At 40.7% G+C, this 24,430-nt stretch overlaps 1 protein-coding gene across 20 annotated transcripts in view; it reads right to left on the bottom strand.

Moving 5' to 3' along the window:
- The window catches only part of LOC112459522 (forkhead box protein P1-like), a 288,209-nt gene extending 264,846 nt beyond the window's left edge, over positions 1 to 23,363 (bottom strand). For 19 of the 20 annotated variants that reach the window (XM_025023670.1, XM_025023686.1, XM_025023678.1 and 16 more), the window contains exon 1: positions 23,085 to 23,363. In XM_025023670.1, the coding sequence (XP_024879438.1) occupies positions 23,085 to 23,114 (30 nt within the window). In that variant the 5' untranslated portion in view covers positions 23,115 to 23,363. Of the gene's footprint in view, positions 1 to 9,931; positions 10,441 to 23,084 lie in introns of those variants that run through there. The other variant, XM_025023682.1, reaches the window with a different exon arrangement.
- Between the last annotated feature and the right edge of the window lie 1,067 nt (positions 23,364 to 24,430).

Raw genomic sequence — 24,430 nt, forward strand, 5'->3', positions numbered from 1 at the left:
GTTAACATTAACCAAATATTTCGTCATAATCACTAAACCCTTTAGTTGAAGCTATTTCACCAAGCCTTAGGTTATTTTAACCAAACTTTTTTTCAGTGCAGCTAAAGAACTCTTTACATTTTAAACCAAACTCCGATTGCTCTAAAATAGGCAACAGAATTCTCTAGGTACTATATAAAGATTGCACATAATTAATTCGTAAGGAATTTAGCCATTTACTCCTAAGTAGGTTAGTTCTGGTAATATATACGCGACTCATATCGTAGATCATACTTAAAATTAACCGCACATAAATTCTAGTTAATAGGTATGAGGCCCAAAATTAAGATGTATCTGACACTAGCAAAAATATCCACGCCTTACATAGATCATTTCAGAGGGTTGACTCTTCTTGCATTGAGAGATATCTATCTTATTATGTCTCACTTATATCTGCACAGAAGTATAAAAGAACATATCTCATTTGATAGTACCTACAGTAAACCAATAAAGTCAATGTGTATTTGAAAAAAATCTTAAAAAATAGAATTATAATAAAAAGAAGCTAATTTTAATAGTAGTGAGACAAACAAATATCATATTTCTTTAATTTTAGAAATAATGCCAACATATGCCTTCTCGATAGCATTTTCCATTATCTTTAAAGATGCAAATTTCCTTAGTCTCAACTTAATTGTGACATTTATTGTCTTTCTATTATATTAAAACCGCAATTATGAAATAAACTTCGAATAAATACGCTTGAAATGAATCCGTGATAATGATCCGTAATGTCAGTAGAAAGAAAATAACATATACATTGCAGTATATGAAATCACTGTTAATCCCACGGTATAGAAGCTGTCTGAAAAGGTCGATTATTCGCACACAGTAAGAAGCGTTTATCTGGTCTTTCGCGAAGGCGAAAAACGCACTCGCGCGAATTCGCTCGGTCGTTATCGCGTCTCTCTGTTTTGCGCTTTCACACGCTCCGTCCCATACCGTTCACGCCGACCGACACGCCGAGAGATCGTTAACCCTAATGGCATTCTCAGCGGGTTGCGCAGAGACTTTGGGACGCGCGATTTTCCGGGAAGCTCTTTTTCATCGGGTTTATCGGCGCGGCGCGTCGTGACCTTCCTTTCTCGCGCGAGCCGCGCGTCGACGCGCGCTTCAACCGATCGGGACTCCCAGAGACCGACGGGAGACTCTTTTCGGTTTACATTCCTCGCATTTGCATTCATATCTCTCGGCTAAAACGTAAAACGCGCGCGGATGTACCTCGCATATCTGCATAACACACAGCCCGGAACGTTCTATTCTAGATTCATAACTATTAATACTAATGTCAGCGCGCGCGCATGCACGTGCTGTCCGAGGTAGGACCAGGTTCTTGGCCGACGTTGACCACTTCTACCTCTCATCAATGGTGCATTCAGACACACGCAAACGCGAATTTATCAACGGGAATGAGCCACCGCGCCGAGTGCCGCTCTCGTAGTGGTCGTGTCGAGTTCAGCGTGCACCGTTCACGACGCGCGCGCTCGCGGTACCACAAATGGAAAAATTTTCCGATGTAAATTAGCCATTGCGACTAAATGTGGATAAACGCAGATTTCCGGAATCCATCTATCGAATTTGGAAAATAGTTAATTTTTCGCGTAAATGGCTACATGCGTCTCGAAACTGGCGATTAATTGCTTTCTTCAGAAATCTCGTAGAGATCAAAGCGCCAACATTACGCAAAGTCGTACATCTTTCGCGGTCGTGAGACACACAATGAGGAGATATTTGGAGCACGCGTTGTGTACTCGATGATTCATATTTCAATTTTCTTACCGCCAGTTCCCAGATAGCAGACAAGTCTGCGATTATTCTAATCACGTGATGCTCCGTATAAATTATCTTATCTCAATGCATATACTTCTCGCGATAATGGCTGTTGCTGAATGCTGATTGCGCAATTTCTCATAGGTGAAAGAAAAAACATTGTCGATTTTTAATTTTTTCAGGCGTTACCGATCACTTTTACGTGAGACTTAATGGCTGCATATATTAAAATAGATTACGTTTGAGACGTGCAACAAAGACCGTCATACAATTCTTGCGTGGACAACTAATTGTGAGTTCAAGAGCAACGCGCAATGCGGCGCGTTACATTTTTTAAACGTCGCCCGAATTATAAACAACCATCAAAAGTGATTGTGCGGTGAAGGGAGGAAGTTCCAAGAGAGGAGCGTGATAACTTGCGCCCTGGCAAATTTTTCATTATCTCGCACCATAATCTATTTACGAAAAAGATTTAGAGTCAGAACGTGCGACCCAGGCAGTCCGAATTCATTATTCCTTTAAAAATCTTAACTTCGCTAAGTCCACCATTTTCTAGGAGAAAGACAAACCCATGCGAAGGAGTGATAAAAAATTTTTGTGCGAATGTAGAGAATCCAAGTTCTTTTTACCAAGTTACCAAGTGAATTTTCTCATTTCGATTTCGTTTATTATGTAATTATTTCAGATTTATAGACATACGTTTTCGTCGAATTTCAACAAATATGTTCTCAAAATGCTATCAAACAAAATCAATATATTGTCAACGTTCAAGTTTAGTAAAGCATTTTCAAATATCGCAGCTGTCATGAATAATTTATTTGTAAAAAGCCATTTTTAATTTAATAATGATATATATGATATACTTTTATTTTATAGTCTTAATCCGAGAAGGAGCGTTTCCATATTCTTAGCAAAGAAAATTTGGCTTTAAACTGAAGAAACCATCTGACATATTTTTTTCAACCTACCATTCCAAGGACATGTTATATAACTACATAGAATATAATGAGCGTAACTTAGCGTGACGAAAATTCTGATAAACAGCTTTCAGAGATCAACATCATTACTTTCAATAAAGTCATCAATGGATATTTTTCTCTTTCGATGCATTAAATACGCACGTTACTCACGTTAGAGTTAAATTTCAGTGAGGATTCTTCGAAAGCTTGTCGTCGATAAGGAATAATTAACTGAATTAAATAATCGTCGTTGCACTACATTTCCAAGTCATATTTCAAGCGCGATACATGCTTGTCGCTGTGCGTCGCTACGCCTGTCGCAATTAAATTTACGCCATTCTAAGAATAACTGTCGTTGAAAATAGAAACTCCTGTTGTCATTGCTGTGCTCGATATATTTCGCGCCCGTAATCAGATTCGAATTAAATTGAGTTGAGCTGTTCGATGAAAGGCTACAAATTATATCGAGAGCTATTTACATTGTTTCTTTACATTAATTTTCCGCGCTAATTTAAAGTAAATTATATTTATCTAATATTGCAATAAAGAATATTAATTAATGTCAAAGCAATATTCTTCGCAAAATTTCAGATATGATTATTTGATTCTTACAAATTGTCATCTTTAATTTCTTCATTTTACGAGACAATCCATGTAACCGCATCAAGTATATTAATATATGTATAATTAGATATTTAAAAATTATGTAACTAGTACACTACCCTGTGTAAAGTATTTTTTTATTTAAAAACTTGCTTTTTTCTATTTTCTCCTATTGCATACGCAATAGACTCGTTGTTGTGCTTTGCAAAACGGTACAAAGTTGAATTTCATTTGCATGCATGTATAGTAAAGATAACACATTTTTAGAAATAAAATAAAATAAAATACAATAATATAAAATAAAATAGAAATTTGAATCTTTTATAAAGTACATATTTTATATTTCAAAAAGATAAAGCAAAAAAACCTCCTTTTTTCGCGAAAATATTTTGTGCAGACTAACATTGCAATTCATAAATATGTAAATATATATAATATAGATTAATGCGAATTAAGTAGCGTGGACGTGTAAATAAATGACCCTAATGAGAAAGCATTATACCAATTTTTAATATGTTCGCGCGGGTTACGAAAGCTAACCGCGAGGCTACAGCGAAGCAAAATATATACTAATGCCGTTAAGACTGGAGCGTACAGTAAATCTGTCTCATCGTTTGGCATGTTTGTGCCCATCTTTTCGAGTGAATGATTTACTTATCGATTATTAAGCGCGGGCTACACGCGAAACATCAAGATTTATGTCCGCGAATGACCGTCGCGCACTAACTCTCCTCGCAGTTCAGTTACACAATATACGTTACATATTTACATCTTTATATATAATATCGGAATTATTATCGAAAGCACACGCGTAGTATGTATGACACAAACATGTCTTACTTCATGTTTCATTCAATAAATTTACTAATGTCAGTTATATAAATATGTAAACACAAATCTACCTATTTCAAGCAATATTTTTGCAAAAAGCAGAATTATTATCAGCGATTTAAATACGGTGATAAATACGTCAACAACTTGTAACCAGTTTGCTTGGCAATAATGTTCTTGGCAAAAGGTTATAGTAATAAATTAATACAATAATAATCTAATATATGAGAGCGTATGTGGAAACGTGTACAGCTAAGTCTGTATTTTGCGAATAAAAAGAAGATTCTATGTAAAACCTACTTTGAATATCGTGAACTTAATCTTTTTGTTTTGAGCGCCCTAAATATATCTTTTTACTCGCTAATGCCGTGCAAAATAAGATACGACAATTAAGACGTCGCGAAGAAAAAAATAACGCTAAAGTTTATCCAGAAAAAGCTTTAGAAAGTCTTTTCTTTAGTACACAAATAGATATAGGTGATATATATAGGTTCGATTAGAATTTGCATTATAAGAATTATCTTAATTCAACAGTTTGTGTTGCAAAACTGGGAATACTCGCTCTTTTCATTATGTTCATTACAGATTATCAAGAAGTAAAATTAATAGAAGTACAATTGATGCGCATTTTGCGATATTTATAATCATCGTGAAATAATTCGCTCTACAGATGTACAATATAGTTCTTTCCCGAGACATCTTGATTACCCCGGATTAATTCTAGACGTAACAAGACCGAGGCTGCCCCGAAAAATCGAAGAAGGCAAACGAAGGAGCGGAGCTGAGCGGACGACACGGCGACAGTATATACGCTCTTTCGCTCCGCGGGCGCGTTCCGCGCGGAGTGCAAAGAGCAACTATTCCCGTGAACGCGCGACGCACACGGAGCAAGGAGCGCGAGTAAGAGGAAGAGAAAACGCTCACGCGGCAATGCTCACTATTTGCGAGAGACGTTCCTCCGACTTCCTGAAATAGGAGCAAAATGGAGCAAAGTCGACGGCGCGACTCAGTTCAGCTCGGCTCGGCTCAGCTCGGCTCGGCCGGGACTCGAGTATATCGATGTCGTACACAGCCGAGCGGTAAATCCATCGCACCGTTCGGTATGTAAATCGCTTATCGCTCCTAGTGGACCACTCGGTATAATTAGGTAGGTAGGTAGGTAGGTAGCTGGGGTAAGTAAGTATAGGTAGATAGGAATGGTATGATTATATATATATATATATATATATATATATATATATATGTGTGTGTGTGTGTGTTTATATATTGTGTATATATAATATACATAATGCATACGTACACACACATATACACACACATATATGCGCGCCTAGCATGTATCTGCACGTCTAATGGCGAGGAGGACGAGAGCGAGGCAGCCTCGCGGAATTAGGCTCTTCCGTTGTTTCTATTACAAAATAGATGGCACGATATATTGCGAGGCAACGTCGTCGCGCGGCTAATCTCCGTTTTTTCCACCGGAAGGTAGCGTAACCGCGCGAATGAGCTCCGCGACTCCGCGAAAACGATCGCAAGGAAGAAATGCGAAACGAAAGAACGGCCCGACATAACCAGTTTCTTCGCTGATTGTTTATTTCAACACCTTCGTCTCTCTTCGTAATATAATATAACGTCGTTTATTTTTATGACCGCAACGTGAAAAATTTATCATTTAAGGCTTTTAAAAGCAGCATAGAAATGAATATGTTTTTGCTGATAGAAGATTATCATTTAATATAATAAAAAAAAATTCAATAAAGATTTATTAAAATTATGTTACGTGATATAAAGATTTAATAAAATGTAATAAAATTTTACAGTTTTACAAATTCTAAACAAAAACGGACGATGAATTTCTAATCTTTGGTAGAATTGTTATCGCTTATAAAGTTTCAAAATCTATTGTCCGCCTCTGTTTAGAATTTATAAAACTATTATTAAATGTATTAAATATCACTTAACATAATTTTAATAAATCTTTGTTAAAGTATGATTTCTTGTTATATTAACCAATAATTTTTATGCATTTAATAAAAAGATGATCCAAAAAGCTTCATTGGAGGAAGAGTTTTTACAAACTATATAAATGATTTAATATAAAAACACATTTTAACAAAAGTCATTTGTAATGTATTTGGAATGTATGCCAAGATAGCAATCTGTTCATCGTTATCTTGACATTAAAATTTTTTTAATATTGAAAAATAGATTATGTAATATTGTTCAATTTTCAAGGGTAACTTTTGTTTTCTCTGTATTTATTAATATTTCTTTATGATATACAAAGAATTCTCTGTCGAGCTTTTGTTACAGCTACAATTAGCATAGGAGTAGACAAGTGATTCGAATTGAAGTCGAATGCGTCAATGTCAACGTGATTAATTTATTTACCAACGTGATTCATTGAAATCGCAATTTTTATAGAGATCTAGTTTTCCTTTCATGCGAGTGTACTGTATTAACTCTCCGTAAGGTCTCACGCGATCAATTTGTCAACTGCGGATTGTTTTCGCGACGCAAATTGTGTTTGCGAAACAATTGTAGATAAATCGTCGGATGTTATCGGATCAAAGCATGACGATATAAGATTTGAATTTAGAAATACCTTGGACTTCATTTTGAAGCAAAACATCCGGAAACCGAATTGAATGCGTAATTGAAGCATAGTAGCTTGTTATACAAAAAAATATCAATTTCTCAAATTATATTAGATATTATGTAATAATGTTTTATCACAATTTGACTAATTCGATATAATAAGAAATTTATATACCGTGATAAAAATATAAATTTGTTGCGCATTATATAAAGAAAGTATATAACTTTTTAGAGCTTCGCGTAATAAAAAAATTTAATAAAAATCCAATAAAAAATGATTAAAAACATATTAATATGAACTTTGTATTGTCTCATTAACGAATTATAAATATGTACGTATCATAAGTATATTATTCATTTGGCTCGTCATAATTAAGATTCAGAAAAGATGAAGAAACTGAATTCGTTAAAAGGGCGAAAAATCTCGATGCAAATGCAACATTCCATAATTTTGCAAAATTATTTGTCCAATAATAATAAACTCTATTATACTTCGTAACATACTTCAAGGTGTCACGTGTGCAAAGTGAAGAGTGCGTGTGCGTGTGTGTGTGTGTGTGTGTATGTGTGTGAAGAGATATGGGTCACAAAAGGAAAGAAGAAAGAGAAGAGAGTGCTCTTACGTGCTGAGTGTTCCGAGTGCATGCTCACCTAGTTACAGCACAGTGTTTCTACTCTGCCCATATTTCGCTTCGGACTCGGAATTTAAGGGCGTCGCGAGAAACATTTCGCCCGAACGACGGTTTAACGCATGTTTTCGATTGGGCTGCCAGAGCTTACATTTTCCGCATCGGGAAATTCTCTCCCCGCGGCGATTTCTCTCGTTGGCGTTGGCGAGAAGAGAAGACTTTCTCAAGCTGACGGTGGTGTGCTTTTAACAGTCTCGGAATATCGCCAAGCCAGCCACAGTTTTAGCGTCAAATTATTGATTGAAGTGTCCCACTAGGCGACGGCGATTATCGGGATATCACCAAGATATTCGTTCCCGATAAATCCCTTATCGTCAATTGTAATTAGTAAATACGCGCTCGCACGCATTAATCCGTTGTGTGTCACACGGACATAGTTAATGACACCGGGTGAGTGCAACGAATGTCATCCTCCGCAGCCGCAGCCCCATGCGCTCGCCGCTGTCGTTCCGCGATGCAGGCCGGTCACGTGACCGACAGGAAGCTACCAATCGTCTTGTGCGATTATCCCGGTGCCCCTGCCCCGCGTGTCGTACATACATCGTACATGTGCGTCAGCTCAGGCATCAGGGACGGCGTTAAGTAGGATTCACCAGCGAAGCAACTACAGCATGCTTATGTGTGGTCCCCCTCCGCGTGTGTATTCGCGGATTTATCTGTGCACGTGTTATATAGCATTGTCCAGGAATCGGGCAGATCAGACGTGATCAGAGGAGATGGCTAGATTAATTCGATGGACCGTCTTTGATCACCGTGATCATGATATCCCATTATTGATCGATGAGCAATGATTGTCGTTGTAATGTGATAGATCGAATTTACAATTATGCGATAAATAATGTAATTAATGTGGTTATTACACTTCCTTAGAAATTTAAAGTTTACTTCTATTAAAAAATCGATCGTCTTTATTAGCAGAATTGAAAAATTTGATAAATCGATGTGTTTCCTTGATAACGTTTTTTTTAACGAAAGTTTTTTGTTCAAATCAAATGGTAGAAAATACATCGAGTTTTATCTTAATAACTTTTTATCTATTTTTTATATGTAGACTGTTATAAATATAAAGTATTCATTTGTATCTTCAAAAGATGTTGTCTTTCGTAAAGATGTTGAGAAGATATTGTGATCGATAAGTCACCGAAGTGAGAGCACGATTAACATCAAGTTAATCGCATCGGACTTCGCATCTCGCATCAATGTACGCGGGGGAAATCGGCCGACTCCGACGGCTGATTCTGAACGACGCTGTACGCACTCGCACGCATGAAGAGCATCGAGTCCAGTAAACCGCGCTACACATTATCATAAATGCCCGCGCGGCGGGCCCGTCCCACGCGTAAATCTGTTTCGTAAATTGCGAGAGTGGGATTATGTCATCTTTCCCCTCCCGCTCGCTCCCCCCGTGACCGCTGTGCTGCACACTCCTCCACGATGCGTTCGCCTCGTTTCCACGGAGCGGAGCGGAGCGCGATCAGATCGCGCGCGCTCGTTCTTCCCTCCTTCCTCACGAGCGAGCGGCTGGAGTGACGTTTCCGGGTACACTTGTGCGCTTTTTCACGAAGACGCGAACGGTACGTTAACCTTCACGAAATTCCTCTAACGCTACACCTACCGAGAAACTGCAGGTTTAGAAGATACAGATAAGATTGGGCTTAATATCTTTAAAAGTATAATACAAAAATGTTTTTTGTGCTCGAAAAATATATGAATATTTCGAACTGTAAATAAATCGATGTAACTCATTGGCGACCTTAGAATGAGTTTCTGAATCAAACAGAAATGAGCCGAGCAAATATATGCTCGGCAGCGCAATAGACGTATGGGAAATACTTATCTTGGACAAAACAATGCTGTGCAAACAATAACGAGCGTAGATAAGAGTGCAATACACAAATGATGACTTCTCTTTCTGCGAGTCTACAAGCGATGAATTATTTTTCATCGGGTTTTAATTTCGTTATATTGCGAAATAATAGCGATATATAGTTTAGCATTAAGCGTTCATGAATTTTAAATATATTTCGACATTTTTATCAATTCCTTTTGTCTGATAGGGATTTCGATATATATGACCAATTCATTATCAAATCAATAAATGATGAATTATAAAAATTACATTTTAATAATAATGTTGTTTCATGAAAATTCTTGGAGATGTCTCTAAATTAGTCTAAAGAAATGTGGCAATAGTATCTTGCGTTTGTTATAGATATAATAATCGAGGAACAGCAGACAGTTGAAAATGACGAAAAATTTGTCGTCAAGAGATGTAATAATAACCCAGACTAAATACTTTTTATAAGCATCATATAAACCATAAATAAAACTATTTGCGAAAGATGAAATCTGAATTAAGTGATCTGAATGATGAAATACTGTGATGCATCTCTCTCAAAATAAAATGAAAATTTTGGAAAAGTTTATGCTTGCTGAACAAACCTTGATAGATTTTCCACTTCATAAATTAGGAATTTTTATGCCGCCTTCGCGCCAGCCGATGAAGAAACACATTTTTGAACCTGGGTCGATCACCGATACAAGCACAAGAATGTAGAACATTGATAATTCATGAAACGTCACGCTTCTTAATCACGTTCAACAAAATTTTTCGCGTTTATATTGAAATAAATATTAAGCAAATGTTATCCGATAGAGTCTCACAAGCCAAAACAGATGATCACAAATGTCAATATCAAAGTTACACGTTATGTCGTTAATTATTATATCTTCACGAAACCGTATTTTCCAGCGACTATTTCATTAAGGTCAACGCGCGTCTGAGACGATTATGTCATCGACGGTAATGTAACGAGACGTAAAATAAGCAATGCGCGTCCGATGCGGTAGCGAGATTCAAATGAGATGCACTTTCCAGAAGACTGTCAGAAATTTACACGTAATTTAGTTCATCGGAGAGAGACTTGACGCGGGAACAAAAAGCAGACTCTCGAACGTGTATCACAAACGCTGGTGCTCTCCGCGGACTTCTGAGATCTCTTTCTACCGCGAACCTGGTAGACGGTGTCGACAAACTGATAAGGCCGCTCGAGCCTTGAGGAATTTAAAGTGAGCCGCGTGGGTATCGCGAATGAATTTCTATTTCACGATTGTGGATGCGACCACGACGGTTTTATATTGGCGCTCGCAGAATGCACGCGAATAAGTATATCCATTTTATCTGCTGGACCACTAACGTAAAATTTTGTCAGGTCTATATGGCTGCGTGACGAAACATAAACACGAGTAATCTCGATACGATAGAAGCGTTCGATTTACGTTCAAACAGTTTCTACTTTGCCTTTATGTTTTCCTTACAAAAGAAGTCTCTATCTTAAATTAGTCTGAAAAAACTGTAATAGACTTTGCAATTAAAAAAGCTATTCTAATTAAAGCTTGTTGTTAAAAATAACACATATACAAATAATACCTGTGTTAATAGAAATAATATCTATGCATCTAATCGATATAATCTCACGGCGAGTGGGGTATTTACATTTAAATTGTAAATAAATAATCAGTATATAAACATCCCCCCGATAAATAATTACCGATAAGCGACGAGTTATCTTAAAAGTCTAGAGGAATGATCAATATCTACTGCGATTAAAATGCGAAAGTGATTATTTCTGTAGTATTATAAGGCCAACTAATATAGTCGCTCAAAAACAAGAATATCAGTTGCATGGCATATTCTTGTTCTTGTGCAATGCGTATTTGCAATGCGTTCTTCTGCGAAAACAGCCGGAGACAGATAAAAATACTGAATGGTAAGAATATCTTGCAGCTTTGTTATTTATTTATTCGTTTATTGGACATTCCCTTATCACCGTATACTAAGTTGCATCAAGTTTGATGTTGTCATCCATTTGGATTGCTAACGCGATAAAATTCTTTTAGTATGAACATATTTCTTTTTTATCTGCCGATGAAAAGTAACGTACGATTAATCGTGTCGCGCAATAAATGTTTTTTATATAAAATATTTTTTATTTTATATGTTTGTTGAACTAGATTTTATTTTGTGTCGTAAACGCACGTTTCGACAACGCGTGTTTTATTGTGTTCAGGTTTATCAGCAAAAAATAGACATATATGTGATACATATATGTGAAGGATTAAATAAGATTTGAACTGATATATAAAGCTATAAGTAACAAAATAATAATAAGAAGAAAAATATATATTAAAAATATATATTATGATAAAAATGTTTTCTTTCTCTTTTGTCAAAAATAAAAAAAATGGTTATTAAAATACCAAAATTATACGTAATAAATACATAACGTTGATATAGAATTTTAAGGTTTCGCTATAGAATCAAAAAGTTTACTTATACGATACATGACTGATTTCTTTCACCTAAAATTTGTAGAACGGTTTGTGTAAATTTTCAAAGAGTAAATCGCTAAAAAATTGAATGGTTGACTTAAACCCGAGTCTACCGTTATAAATACACTTCCGCGCGAAAACAACTCTTCGTTAGCTTCTCAACTCGTTTAAATTAAATTTAGGCTACGACGACTGGCGTGTTGCATAACTAGTTACTCGTGACAATCTATGTATTCAAAAAAAGATGAACCGAGATAAGAATAGAATTTTTCTTTCCAAGAATTCGCCGTTAAAAGATGACAGGTGAACGACGTAGACACAAACAATCTTTATAAATAAGCAATAAATGACGGGTGAAAATATAGAACATCAAATTAACGATTGTGTTGAAACTTGGCAATCTGTATACTTCTATATTTATGTAATTTTTCTTGCTTAGTTTTCAAAATATAGTACTTTAAGCATTATGCTTAAAAGAGTAACTTTCTTTTAAAAAAACTTATTTGAAAGATTTAAGTTTTTCAATTTTCTAAAACTTTATATTCATAAAAGATTTAAAAGAGAAAGAAAGAGAGAGAGAGAAAGAGAGAGAAAGAGAAAAAGACTTTCTGAGAAATGACAAGTTTATATATTGTTAAACAGATGTTTTCTACTTTACGTGCTACTTATTTCTGCTTTAGTAGTCGATAATGCTGTATTCGTTACGATAATACATTCTGTTGAAAAATAGAAGCAAAAAGTCAGATCTATATACATCTTATATTGTTTTGCGTTTTGCGACATAACGTAATGATGCATCAGGCATATATTCTCCATTTAGTAACGTCTGGTTTAATAATACCACGTTCAATATGTTAATATCATATGTGGCTAAGGCTAAAGCACAACACAAATAGGATACGATATTGCTTTCGCTTTAGTAACATGTGACATATTAATCACACCGTACTTTGGCAGTTATTTTTCACGTACCAGCCACCGATTTTCTGTCTATTAACGCTCTTAAAAGTGTTGCATTTTAACAATTAGATGAAAGTAATTTTTAGAAAATAGCAGTTTTTTTTCTTACACGACTCTTATAATGTGAATTAGACTAATTAACTAGCTGATTCCGATACGGAACCTTCGAATTAGATAGTACGTTCGAAACGGAATATTTTTATCCGAAAAATCATTGTTTCAAATAAAGAAAATCTCGTGACTGATGCCGATAGATAGTTCCACAAGAAACACATATGTAATAATGATAAGATCTGCAATTATTGCCGATGCGGCAATGTAATTATGCAACTACAGCGTTTAACAAATGAATACATTCAAAGCTGCAGCCGCGGTGGCGTTAACACGAAAGAACGTTCACTTCGTATAGCAAATAAAGAGCCCAGCTTTATTCGGAATCCTCCGCGTTTCTCTAGGCGTGACTTCGACGAACTTGCGCCATCGTTTCGAATGGGCAAAGTTGGATGGGATGATTATCGTAGGAAAAAATAAAAAAGAAAGAAAGAAAGAAAGCACGCGCGTAGGGAAAGGGCAGGAGAGCGCGAAAGGAGGGCGGGGAAAAAAGAGAAACGATCGGTGTACGACGATAGCGGTGCATTCGTGCAGAAACGGTGAAACCGGGCACACGGAGGGATGCGGAGGGAGAGGAGGAGTGACGATCTCGCGTGTGCAACAGCGACACGCGTGTGTGCGCCTGGTGGTGCGCACACACGCGGCTCTTTCCCTTCACCTCCATGCATGCGAATGCCCTACCCTTTATGTTCCTCATCCTTCACGCGCGAGCTTTCGCAATTCGCCGTTGTGTACGAATCCGCGCGGTAATTGATTCATGATGGAACCGCGAATTCAAACACGGCCGAGCTGCATTTTGATATGCCCGTCGGTACCAGGACGCGCACGGCGGCCTGCAGCGTCTCTCCATTATGCCGGTGACGTTGCAACGAGGTGCATCGGGAAGCGCGACCAATGCGGAACGAGTGCGTAATGATCGGCTGTTTCAATAGCGGTATCAACACGACCGATTTTCCTATTCCAATGGAGCCTGAGAAAAGCAGGCGGTGGTGCGGCGAGCGATGCTGTAACAGTGTGCACCCCGTGCACTGTCACAATAATGTAGGTATCAATGATATCGCAATTTCGAAAGGTTGACACACTAATTTTTATGAATAAATCTATGTATGATATCGCGGCGTTCATTATTCGTCTACAATTTGGATATTCTTATCGGACAAGATTAAGCCTTTATTATTTATTTTTTAATAAAATGATTTCGTATTTTTATAAAGACACAGCTAATTAGGCAACAGCGATAACATTAAAACTTAAGAAAATGATGAAAAGATGTATATCGTTTCGTCTTATAAATTGTACTTTTATACTGATATTTAAATATAATTTATTAACTTGGAAAAGTTAATCTTGAAATTGTGAAAAATTAAATTAAATTAATTTTTTCTATTATTGTAAAAAAGTGAATTTAAGAGACAAATTGTATAATACTCTCTTCTTCAATGCAATAATTCTTCAATTATTCTCAACCGCCAGAAAAATATCATTACTAACACTATGGAATTCTTATCATTTCTTAAATCAAAAGGAGTTAAACGTCTTATAAGATAGTATCTTCAATCTTTGCATTATAATAAATTGCACTATAATATTTCACATTTTTAAAAATATTATCATTCATTATGACGAATAACTCCTGGGAAGAATAGGTTCGAGATCGCTATCTCAGCGAGAAACTAGAGAACATCACAAGATCCGCGCGTTTATTAGCACTTAGGGCGATATAGCTCGATTGCAGTCGGTATTCGGCAGTGAAAACTGACCTACTCACGTCAGACCAATCCGACCATAAGGCAGGAGATACGGACGGTTATCGCAGTTTATGTTTCGCTGGCACATCGACCATCCCCTTTACATACGTATCTCCGTAGGTAATTGGTACACAACGGGGCAGCGCGATTTCAGATACAGGTCATTTACATACGGGTCAAAACTCTCGCCCTCATTTCTCCTCTTCATATTTGTTCTTAGAAGGAACAAGCATTTTGCGGCACACTATACTCACTTTTACATGCGATATAAAATTTTATCGATCCGTAAAGTTAGTTCGTCCGTGATATCGCGATTATCGATGGCTATTCATAAATATCGGAGTAGTATCGTGCCGTTAATTTTACTGACATTAGACATGTACATGCATAAGTTACGATATATGAATGCCAATCTCCGCTCAATAATTATAATAGATACAAAATTATATTAAAGATACATTTTCCGTTAGAATTTCGACATTATTAATAAAATTAATAGAATTCTAGTTGCATCCGTCGGTTATTATAGATTAATACAAATATGACATTATCCTTTCAGTATTAAATACATCGATTTTAACGTATTAAACGTATAGAAAGTAACGTTGAAACGTTGCTAATGAAGTTTCCGTGTATTTTCAATCCGAAATGAAATAGAGAGAGGAGGAGCGTCTTTCGGTGTCCGATTCTCTTTTCGCTTAGCAAAGAGTCAACCAGCCAGCGTTCCGTATTTTTGTCGTCGACGATGCGGCGCGCAAAAAATCGCTCGCAAGTCATTTAATAGCGCTCCTGGCGGAGTGCGTTCGGCCGCGTCTTCCGATAGTATACCGTTACACGAGATTACGGGTTTCCTTTCAGTAGAAAAGGACGACCGACCCTCGTCATTGTACTCGGAACGAACGAAAACGCGAAATCGCGACGTTACAAAGCGCGTTTCACGTTCCCTGCGGGACGCCGGGAAACGGGAAAAGGGTTGCCGACTTTGTCGGCGCGGCGGCGGCGGGGGCGATCCGAGCGGGGCAACGGAGCCGGGGTTGGAACTTAAAAAAAAAAAAGCCGATCAGTATCCACTCGGTTCTGCATTGGTCGCGCTTCCTGATGCATCTCGTTTGCAATGCGCCCGTGCCATAATAGAGATCCCGGTGAGCGCTGGACATTGGAAGCGGCCGGCATATTAAAACCTCCCGTGTGTGTGCGTGTGTGTGTGTCCTCGTTCGCGGTCCCATCGTACATCAATTATTACGTAGTTTGTACACAAAGAGAGGAGGCGATGTCCGAACGAAATATGAACCACGGCCGATCTATCCCGCATCTTTTGTTTTAAATGTTCACACTCGGTCTGACACGACTGTTTCTCCTATCGATCAACCTTCTCAAAAATTCATACAATTTTACGATGCAAGGATTGTATCTCATACAAAATGACATTGTATCGAAGAATATTTGCGGAATTGATAAGGTAGACGTACCCTAATTTTAATTGACAGATACTTTCTCACGGAAGTGGATTACCGTCAACGTTAATAAATATAGGAGGAATATCGCGAGAGTGATAATGCCAAGACGTATACGCCGGGAATTACACCCGAACCTTCTCGGAATTGAAACGAATTTCTCGATTCGGCCATTAGTGTCGTTGTCGAGCAGCCATAACAGTCTGTAACCTGTCACAATGAAGATTCACCAACGACAGATACATCAGTTATTGACGTCACCATCGTCAAACGCGTAGCGCGGTGCACGGAGTGCACACGGGTTTGCGTGGACGGGTGTCTGTTTAATGCTAATCGCGGCGAAGAGACAAGCGCAGAACCATTATCGTGTTATAACGAGTCGCCTCGTACAAACTGCCTGGTGTACGTGCATCAGAATCACGGGATGATAATTTAATGTAACGACACGGCGAGTTAGTGCGCTCCGATCACAAATGAGCCGGCCGTGTTGGAGCGCGCACACGGGAACAGCTAGAGGGCACATTTGACACGGCACCGTCATGGATCGGCGAATCATCGCCGATGCCTGACAACATGGTCCCCGCCCCCCCATTTCATTGTTATTACGTTTTTAACGTTGCATTAGGCGCGATATTTTTGAATGGGCCGAAACTATCTCGGCAACGGTTTGCACACGACGCAAACTTGATGATATAGGACTATAGGATAATACGAAATAAGGGCGCTGAGAATACGTCACTATCATATCATTTGTAGTAAGATTCATATATTGCCGTAAAGCGAACAAAAATTTGTACTTTTATTTTTCTTGTCTACATCGCGCGATGTATTTTCTTCGAATTGTAATCAATTATTGATTAAGCTCTGCAGTTACTATTATCTACTGATCAGCATTGATACCGGGATACCAAAATACTGTGATAATTTAAATTACTAAAATTTAATCAAATGTGTCGTTATTCAAGTGGGATTCACAGGGCAACCTGATTCATGACGCGCTGCTAAAATTCGGTCACTCGCGAGAGCGTGTCGCGCTAGGTAGGCGGACATTCGCGAAATTGTCGCTGCGACGAAGAGAGAGAGAGAGAGTGAGAGAGAGAAAGAGGGGCCATTATCGCGGCATGACGAGTCGAAGTACAAACCGGCGGCGCATCACAATCGCGGCGGATTGATAATCTAATGTAACGACGCGCGTTAGTGCGCCAATCGCAAATGAACGGCCCGGCGTTTTCCGTGTTAACGCGCGTCCGCGAGAACGGCCGCGGGGGTATATTTGACACGGGACAGTCACGGATCGGCAAATCATCGAATCATCGGCGGTACGCGACAACGTAACAAGTCAACAGCCGGCCGTTATGTATATTGACGTATACTTGCCGCGGTTGCGGCGTCGATGTCTGTTTCTATTGACAAATACCCGTCGCGGGGGCGATGATGCATTGCCGTACACGCGCCGCCGGTATGACATGGAATGCATATTATCGCGACAAAATGAACCGGGTTGTAGGAATTCGGCCGATTCGCATCGACGATGCCAATTTCGCGACAGCCACAACATATTTTCGCCTGGCGCAATATATCGCCTCGATCATATCGCTGGATTCTAGATGTAAAAAGTCATTATATATCCACTCTTTCAAACGTTAAAGTCACAAAACGACTAAAGTGTAAAAATTTTGCCGGAGATACCTTATATATTTCTCCACCAACAAGGGGAGTGACAAAAAGACAGCGTTTCTGTGATTGTGCAGTATTATGTTGCAACGATTTTACGCGACGACATTTTGCTTAAATCTCCATCACGGAAGCTCTAACAAAGTAAAACTGCGCGGGATAATCGAGCATAAACACGATAAACCTTCCTGAACATTGCAATTTTGTCTTTAGAATGATTCTTTCGGTCTGGCTTACCAGTAATGTGTATTATAATCGAGGTACCTAGCACGCTATGATTAAGATCTTCGAGGTGAAAATACAACGGATCCACTGCGCGGCGTTAAAAAGGGAGCAGTAAGGTGTGGTAGGTCGGGAAACAGTGGTCACGACATAGAATGTGTAACGATGAATATCTCATGCTAACATTGTACCTGCTAACAGGTACGGATCTTTTTTCCTCTTTCGTTTTTTTCAGTTAAAAATGAAGTTATAAAATCATTCCAATCTATATGAATAAAAAAACTGCAGCCTCTCCAAATCGATTCTGATGCGCGAAAATAATTGTCGTCGAATAAGATAATACACACACACAATCATACAACGAAACCCTTTTCGTTGAGAATATCGAAGATAAAACAGGAAACGAATTTGAGTACCCAATGTATAGAATCGTCGCGAACTATCTCGACAATACAATACGCCGTTATCAGCGCCGTTGCTCAGCGAGAAGGCCGCGAGGGGGGAGAGGAAAGTGAGGGGGTTTTGTCAAAAGAGAAATTAAAAGCGAAGGGACACGAGGTGGAATATTAACAAGGCCGAGGAGTGGTGGCGAAGTGGTCGGCGACTGGCGGAAACGGCGTGGCGGAGAAGCAGTCACGATACACAACGCGCAACAATGGAACCAATATCTGTTTGTAGGAAGGTAGCATTCGGCGTAATAGCCTGCACACACTCCACGCGCGCGGGAAACAAATGTCGTGTCTATGCGTGACGAGTCTTATTGCGGCGCGAGGGGAGACGTTTGCGCGCGTTTGCGAGCTGCGTGTTTATTGCTCGACCTGGTAATAATAACAGGTTATTATTCATTACTCCGGCACCGCGACACACGAACGTTGCGCTCACCTGCGCCTCGCCGCGATTCATTTTTCGCCAAGGCGTTCACCACACGGAGTAACAAGGCGCACGTTGAAGTGCAAATATTTCTTCTAAAAAGTTATTAACGAAGCCATTTGCAATTAATGTATGAAAGTATTGAAGGAACGATGATATTACATGGTCAAATGTAAATCGCGTGACAGTGGCTAATATCTATATCATCGAATGTGAAAACAAACATCACGGTGGATTAAAAAAAAAGGAGCATTTGAATTGCGTGAATTCTAAGCGGAGAATTAATTCGCTCACATCTCATTTTCCGCAGAACATTGTTACCGCCGTTCGCCATATATAAATTAATTGAACTATACGTCTTTGTGATGCGTCGGAGAAGCCAACGCTAGCTTGTCTGCGAACGGCTACGTGAATATCTCCATCAGCCTTGCACCGTCACGTCTAAAGCGCATCGTCGCCGTATTTCCGCGAGATCGACGGCGAGAGACAGGGGGGACGGAGGGAAAGGGAACAGAGGGAGAGAGAGCGAGAGACGTCGAGGCCCGCGTCGCAAGGCCCGGGACATGAATAAGCCAACGGGCAAAGGTGTGGTTCCCAGGCGTCCGCGGTAGGAAATCGCTCACTGGGGAAGAAAGATGGAGAACAGAAGCCAGGAGCGAACCAAGACGTGATTAATATAAAAGTGGGCGGAGCCTGGCCTGGCCGGAAGTGGCCGAAGAGGGATGCTGTGCCGTGCCAAGCAAGCGCGAAAACGGGGGGGCTATGCCGCCGCAGCTGTGCCGGCTCTCTCGTTGCACTCGGCGGTATCCGTGTATATGCATCCGTGAATGTGTGTGCAAACCGCGCGCGTACTCGGGCACGTACGTCTGAACTGGCGGCGGAGGAGGTGAGAAAATGGGCGAAGCCAAGGTGGCGGGGATGATGCGAAATATATATCACGATTGACGCGCACACCACCCTCTCTTCCCCCGTGGTCGGCCCGACGCGACCATGAAGAAGGCGTGACACCCCTAGGCCGGGTGTCATCAACCAGGAAGAGCCACGCTCGATTCTCCAAGACGCCGGGTATCGCGCACAAAACACTACCTAACGACACAGAATCGATCAACCGGCTGATGCGCACGAGGAACGGAGAACGTGCGGCGATCTTCATGGTTCGTCCGTCGGACGCTCGCCTGGACCGAACTGTCGCCTGTCTCCGCTCCGTCTCCTGCGCTCGCCAAGGCTGATCTTTGAATTTTCAAGAAATCGAACCATCACCCGAAGGAAAGGCCAGACAACCAGATGGCCGCGCCGCGCCGGGCAGCCCTCGTCGGTAGAGGGTGACAAAGAACGGGATGGTTCGGCTGATTGGCGAATATGGGGGATCGAAGAGATCCGGGGGGGCATACGGAGCTTTCGGAGACGCGGGGTGTAAGGGTTGACGCGCGGGGGTGGCCAACCCCACCTACTTCTTTAACGCCCCCAAGCAGGGTAGGACCGCCTCCGTCTCTGGGTGTTCCACCTACTACACCACCCGGGACTTCTACGGTCTCGTAGACGAGCCACCCACACAAAGCCGCGACTGTGGAGCACCCGACTATCTCTATCGGCTATACACTTCTAAAAAAAAATCACCCCTATTCTCAGGTAACATGGAGCGTTCCCCGATTGAAGCGTAACTGCCGTCACCCTCCGTCTCACCCTTTCGATTGCGCGACGATGCCATCTCTGATGTTTCGTCCGAAGGAGTGAAAGGATTCCGCTCTTAATTCAAAGGACCATTGTAAATTTCAAGTTTATTTTGCAAATGTTTCACGTCTTTTACAAAAGCTGTCAGCAGTATCACAGTAGGGTCACAATTGTATCAATAGGAAGCATATTAAAGCAAAGTGATTGTTTATACATAAAATTTTGTATCAAAGGAGAATGATATCTTAACTGCTTCAATGTATTATACTCCAAAAACCTATATCTAAAAAATATAATATCGTTTTCCATGTTTTGAGATTTTAAGTAAAACAATAAACGTTTATATTCATATTTTTGAGAACAATTTCTAAAGTCGAGCTTAAAAGTTATTAATTTCATAATTTTGAAAATGGAAGCAATGTATTTCTTGCTGAAAACATCAGCAAAATCAACGCGATTTGTAATTCACAGATGTTGATTTTAATGCACGTGTTTAGACAGACGTTCTAAATATTATTGTTTATTTTGTATGTCAATATTAATAAATTTGTGGTCATAACTCGAAAACGGATTTAACGGGAGTCACAAACGGTAATCGTTACCTCAACGTAGTAGTCGACATTTCAAAGTAGTTTGAGCATAATTTACAAACATGAGTAATGATCACTGATCTCTCCATTTGATCACTTTGTTTGAAGTTACTACTCGCGTGGTAGCAAAAGCCCCCGGTGAACGCTGTGCAGGCGTTGCGTGACAGACGATGAAACACGAAATAGGAATTTTTGTCAGGTTGTCAGAAGCGTTTCGAAACAAGTCGTTGGACTTCCTCAGCCGATGGCAACGGTGATTCATACGATATTAGATTACTCCGAGACTCCAGGAGCAGTCTTCAAAGGCGGCGCACCTCTGCCAAGATTATTTTCGGAAAAATATGCGTTTTACGCCGCAAAGATTTCTGTACCGCGGCAGGTACGTATTTAGTAACCCGAACGTAGTTAATCTTAGGCCGGTATATAGTGAGATTTATTTGACCGACCATTCTGGTTGTCCGGCGCACCTATTTGTCTTGTCACGATCGTTAAAGTGTCATTTCCACGAATATCACCCCGGCCCCCGGCCCCGGGTGGAGTGCAGGATCAATCAGGAAATCTCGAGGGTAAGGAACATTTATCTGCATTATACGGGAACGTCGTATTTAATTTGTTTAACATTACGCGGGAGATGCGCTAAATCATTTCGTCTTGGCAAGCCTTACTGGCGATAACGCGATAACGTTTCTAATTCCACATTCACAATTTTGGCAGCACACAACGTATTGCTTGCCCCACTAATTACGAAGGGATTAAGAAAACCATTAGTATATAATATTTATATACTATTTCGCGTCGTCGGATGGGAGTGAATTAAATAAGAAACGGGTTGAAGGCGCGTTTCTAACGATAATCGATCAGTTCGAAATTTGTACCATAATCTCCATTTATGTCCTTTCTATTTTTGCCACGACCTAAATTCGATTAAAGTAAATTGCGCGAAATATTCGATCTTGTACACACTCTTATGTTTCTGTTTAATCCCGATATCTATATTTGCAACGTAATTTATAAGATTAATAGTGACGAAATCGTACGACGCGCTGGATGTTCCAAGCTTAGCGATAGTTTCGAACTTCAAAATACACAGCCATAATGTAAATCCTAAAATGTTACGAAAGGATACAAATATATCTGTCTATTAAATAGCAATAGCGATTCTAAACAATTCAAATTAGCATTATTACGACAAGAAATCTCATGACCTTTGTCAACAATACAATTACATAGCCATATAGAGAAAAAGAGAGTAGAAAAAGAGACAAACTGAAATGTCAAAAGTATTTTTATATACGCGTTATCAAACTGTATACAAAAAAATGTCACGGTTTAAACTCTATAATAGTGATGAAAAGAAGAGTCACGCAAAATTTGGAGTTACATTCAAAATAAAAAAGCGTTCAATAAAAACAAAATTTTTATTCCGACGAATAAATCTATAAATTTCAGATAAATTATTAAATTAATCGCGATGTAAAAGTACAATTAGAACGAAGGCTTCACGCGATCAAAACTTTAAGTCAGACAGAAGCAGAAAGAGTTGATAGCTAAACCGCGAAAGCACGCGTTAAATGAGTGAAGCGTTTAAAAGGAGTACTCCAAATTCCAGCAGCGGCGTGCGAAGGGAAGCGCCGGTGGCACGTGGCTGTCACCAGTGTCTGTAGCGCGTTGCAAAGAGCGTCAGAAACGTACGAAGTTGGTGACAAAAAAAAATACCACAACTAGCAAGCAAACGATTGAGTGGAGAATAAAAGAGAGCAAAAGCAAGGAGTAGATAAAACACGAAAGAGAGAGAGAGAGAGAGAGAGGCAGAGGTAAAAACAGCAGGACATTTATGTGATGTAAGTGCAGTATTATGCGTGCGTTCGCTCAGACAGGCAGGCAGGCAGGCAGGTCAATCAGACATCGGATGATATAGGCAGTGCACTGTGGAGAAGTGTTGCAGGGGGTGAATAAGGGCTACCTGGACGGGTCTCCAGCGTGGTTCCAGCATGTCCCGCTTCCTCCTCGTCGATTCACTCGTGGCCGTCGGTTCCTCCGTCCTTCTTTACGTGATAGGATTGACAGGAAAAAAAAACCCGGAAAGAAGATACGAAGCTCCTTTTGGGTGCTCTCTCTCCGGCGATTTCCTCTATCCGTCGGTATGCAGCTCCTCGTGCTCTCCGTTTCTTTTCGTCTCTACCCTCTCTCTCCTCCCGCCCGCCCCCTTTCGGCCTCCGTCTCTCTGTCACCTCTACCCCTTTTCCGCCTCTCTCTCCTCCCTCTGTACCACTCTATGTTTGTCTCTCTCTCCTTTCTCTCTTCCCCTTTTCTCTTTCTCCCCTCGCCCTCTTTATTGTCTTCCTCTCTCCCTTGTCGCGACTTCTCTAGCTCTCGCGCTCGCTACCTATCCACCTAACTGTCTACCTATCTATCTGTCTTTCTCTCGAAGCACCGCGTGCCGCGCACACCACGTGCACCGCCGCGACGGGTTAAAAGAACGCTGCCGGATCGGATGCCGCCGTTGCCCCGATGAAAGGAAGCAACCGATTCCCGAAGACGCCGACGGCGACGCCGCTCTCTTTCTCCCTTTTTCCCTCTCCCTCTTTCTCTCTCTCTCTCCCTCCCTCTTTCTCTTTCTTTCTCTCTCTCGCTCTCCGGGGATGAATGCCGGAGGGGGGTGGTGGCGGGCGGCCGCAGAGGACGCCCTCTCTCTCTCTCTCTCTCGCAACCTGGGGCAACGTTCCCTCGCCGTCGTGGAGACAGGCAAAACGTGCGCCGAACGTAGCGGTGCGGGGTTGCGTGCAGGTTTGAAGAAAAAGGGGTATAACCGCGCGCCGGTGGCTGCCGTCGCGACTGTGCGACGCTCGGCACCGCTTAGCCGCGAAACCCTCCGGCCGTGGCGAGCACGCGGCTACTGAGTCGGCGCATTACGAGGACCATCGCGGCGTCTCGCTCCCGTCGACGTCGCGCAGCGGCCGCGGGTGGTGGTCTCCCTCCGTTTGACGGCCGCCCTCCTCTTCGTCGCTCCAGCGACGGGTGTCCTCGTCGCACGCGTTATCGCGACGCTTTCGCGGGGTGATCCTCCGTCTCCGTTCAGACGGTTCTCTCCCTCTCTCTCGCTCTTTCTCTCTTTCGCGCTTCACCGTGGCGTGGGTGTTTCTCCGCTCTCCGGAGAGAGGCAGTCCCGTCGGCTGCGCCGCGACGCACTTCGGCCGATCGTCGCCCGGCATGCTGACCCACGCTATGTTTTCCAATTTGCATCGCACTTATTTTCTTTCCCCGATACCATTCGTTAGCTTCTTCTGGCCCTGTTTTCTGATTTTCGAT

The sequence above is a fragment of the Temnothorax curvispinosus genome, unplaced genomic scaffold (genome assembly GCF_003070985.1).
Source record: "Temnothorax curvispinosus isolate PA1 unplaced genomic scaffold, ASM307098v1 QBEX01009885.1, whole genome shotgun sequence".
Classification (NCBI taxonomy): Eukaryota; Metazoa; Arthropoda; class Insecta; order Hymenoptera; family Formicidae; genus Temnothorax; species Temnothorax curvispinosus.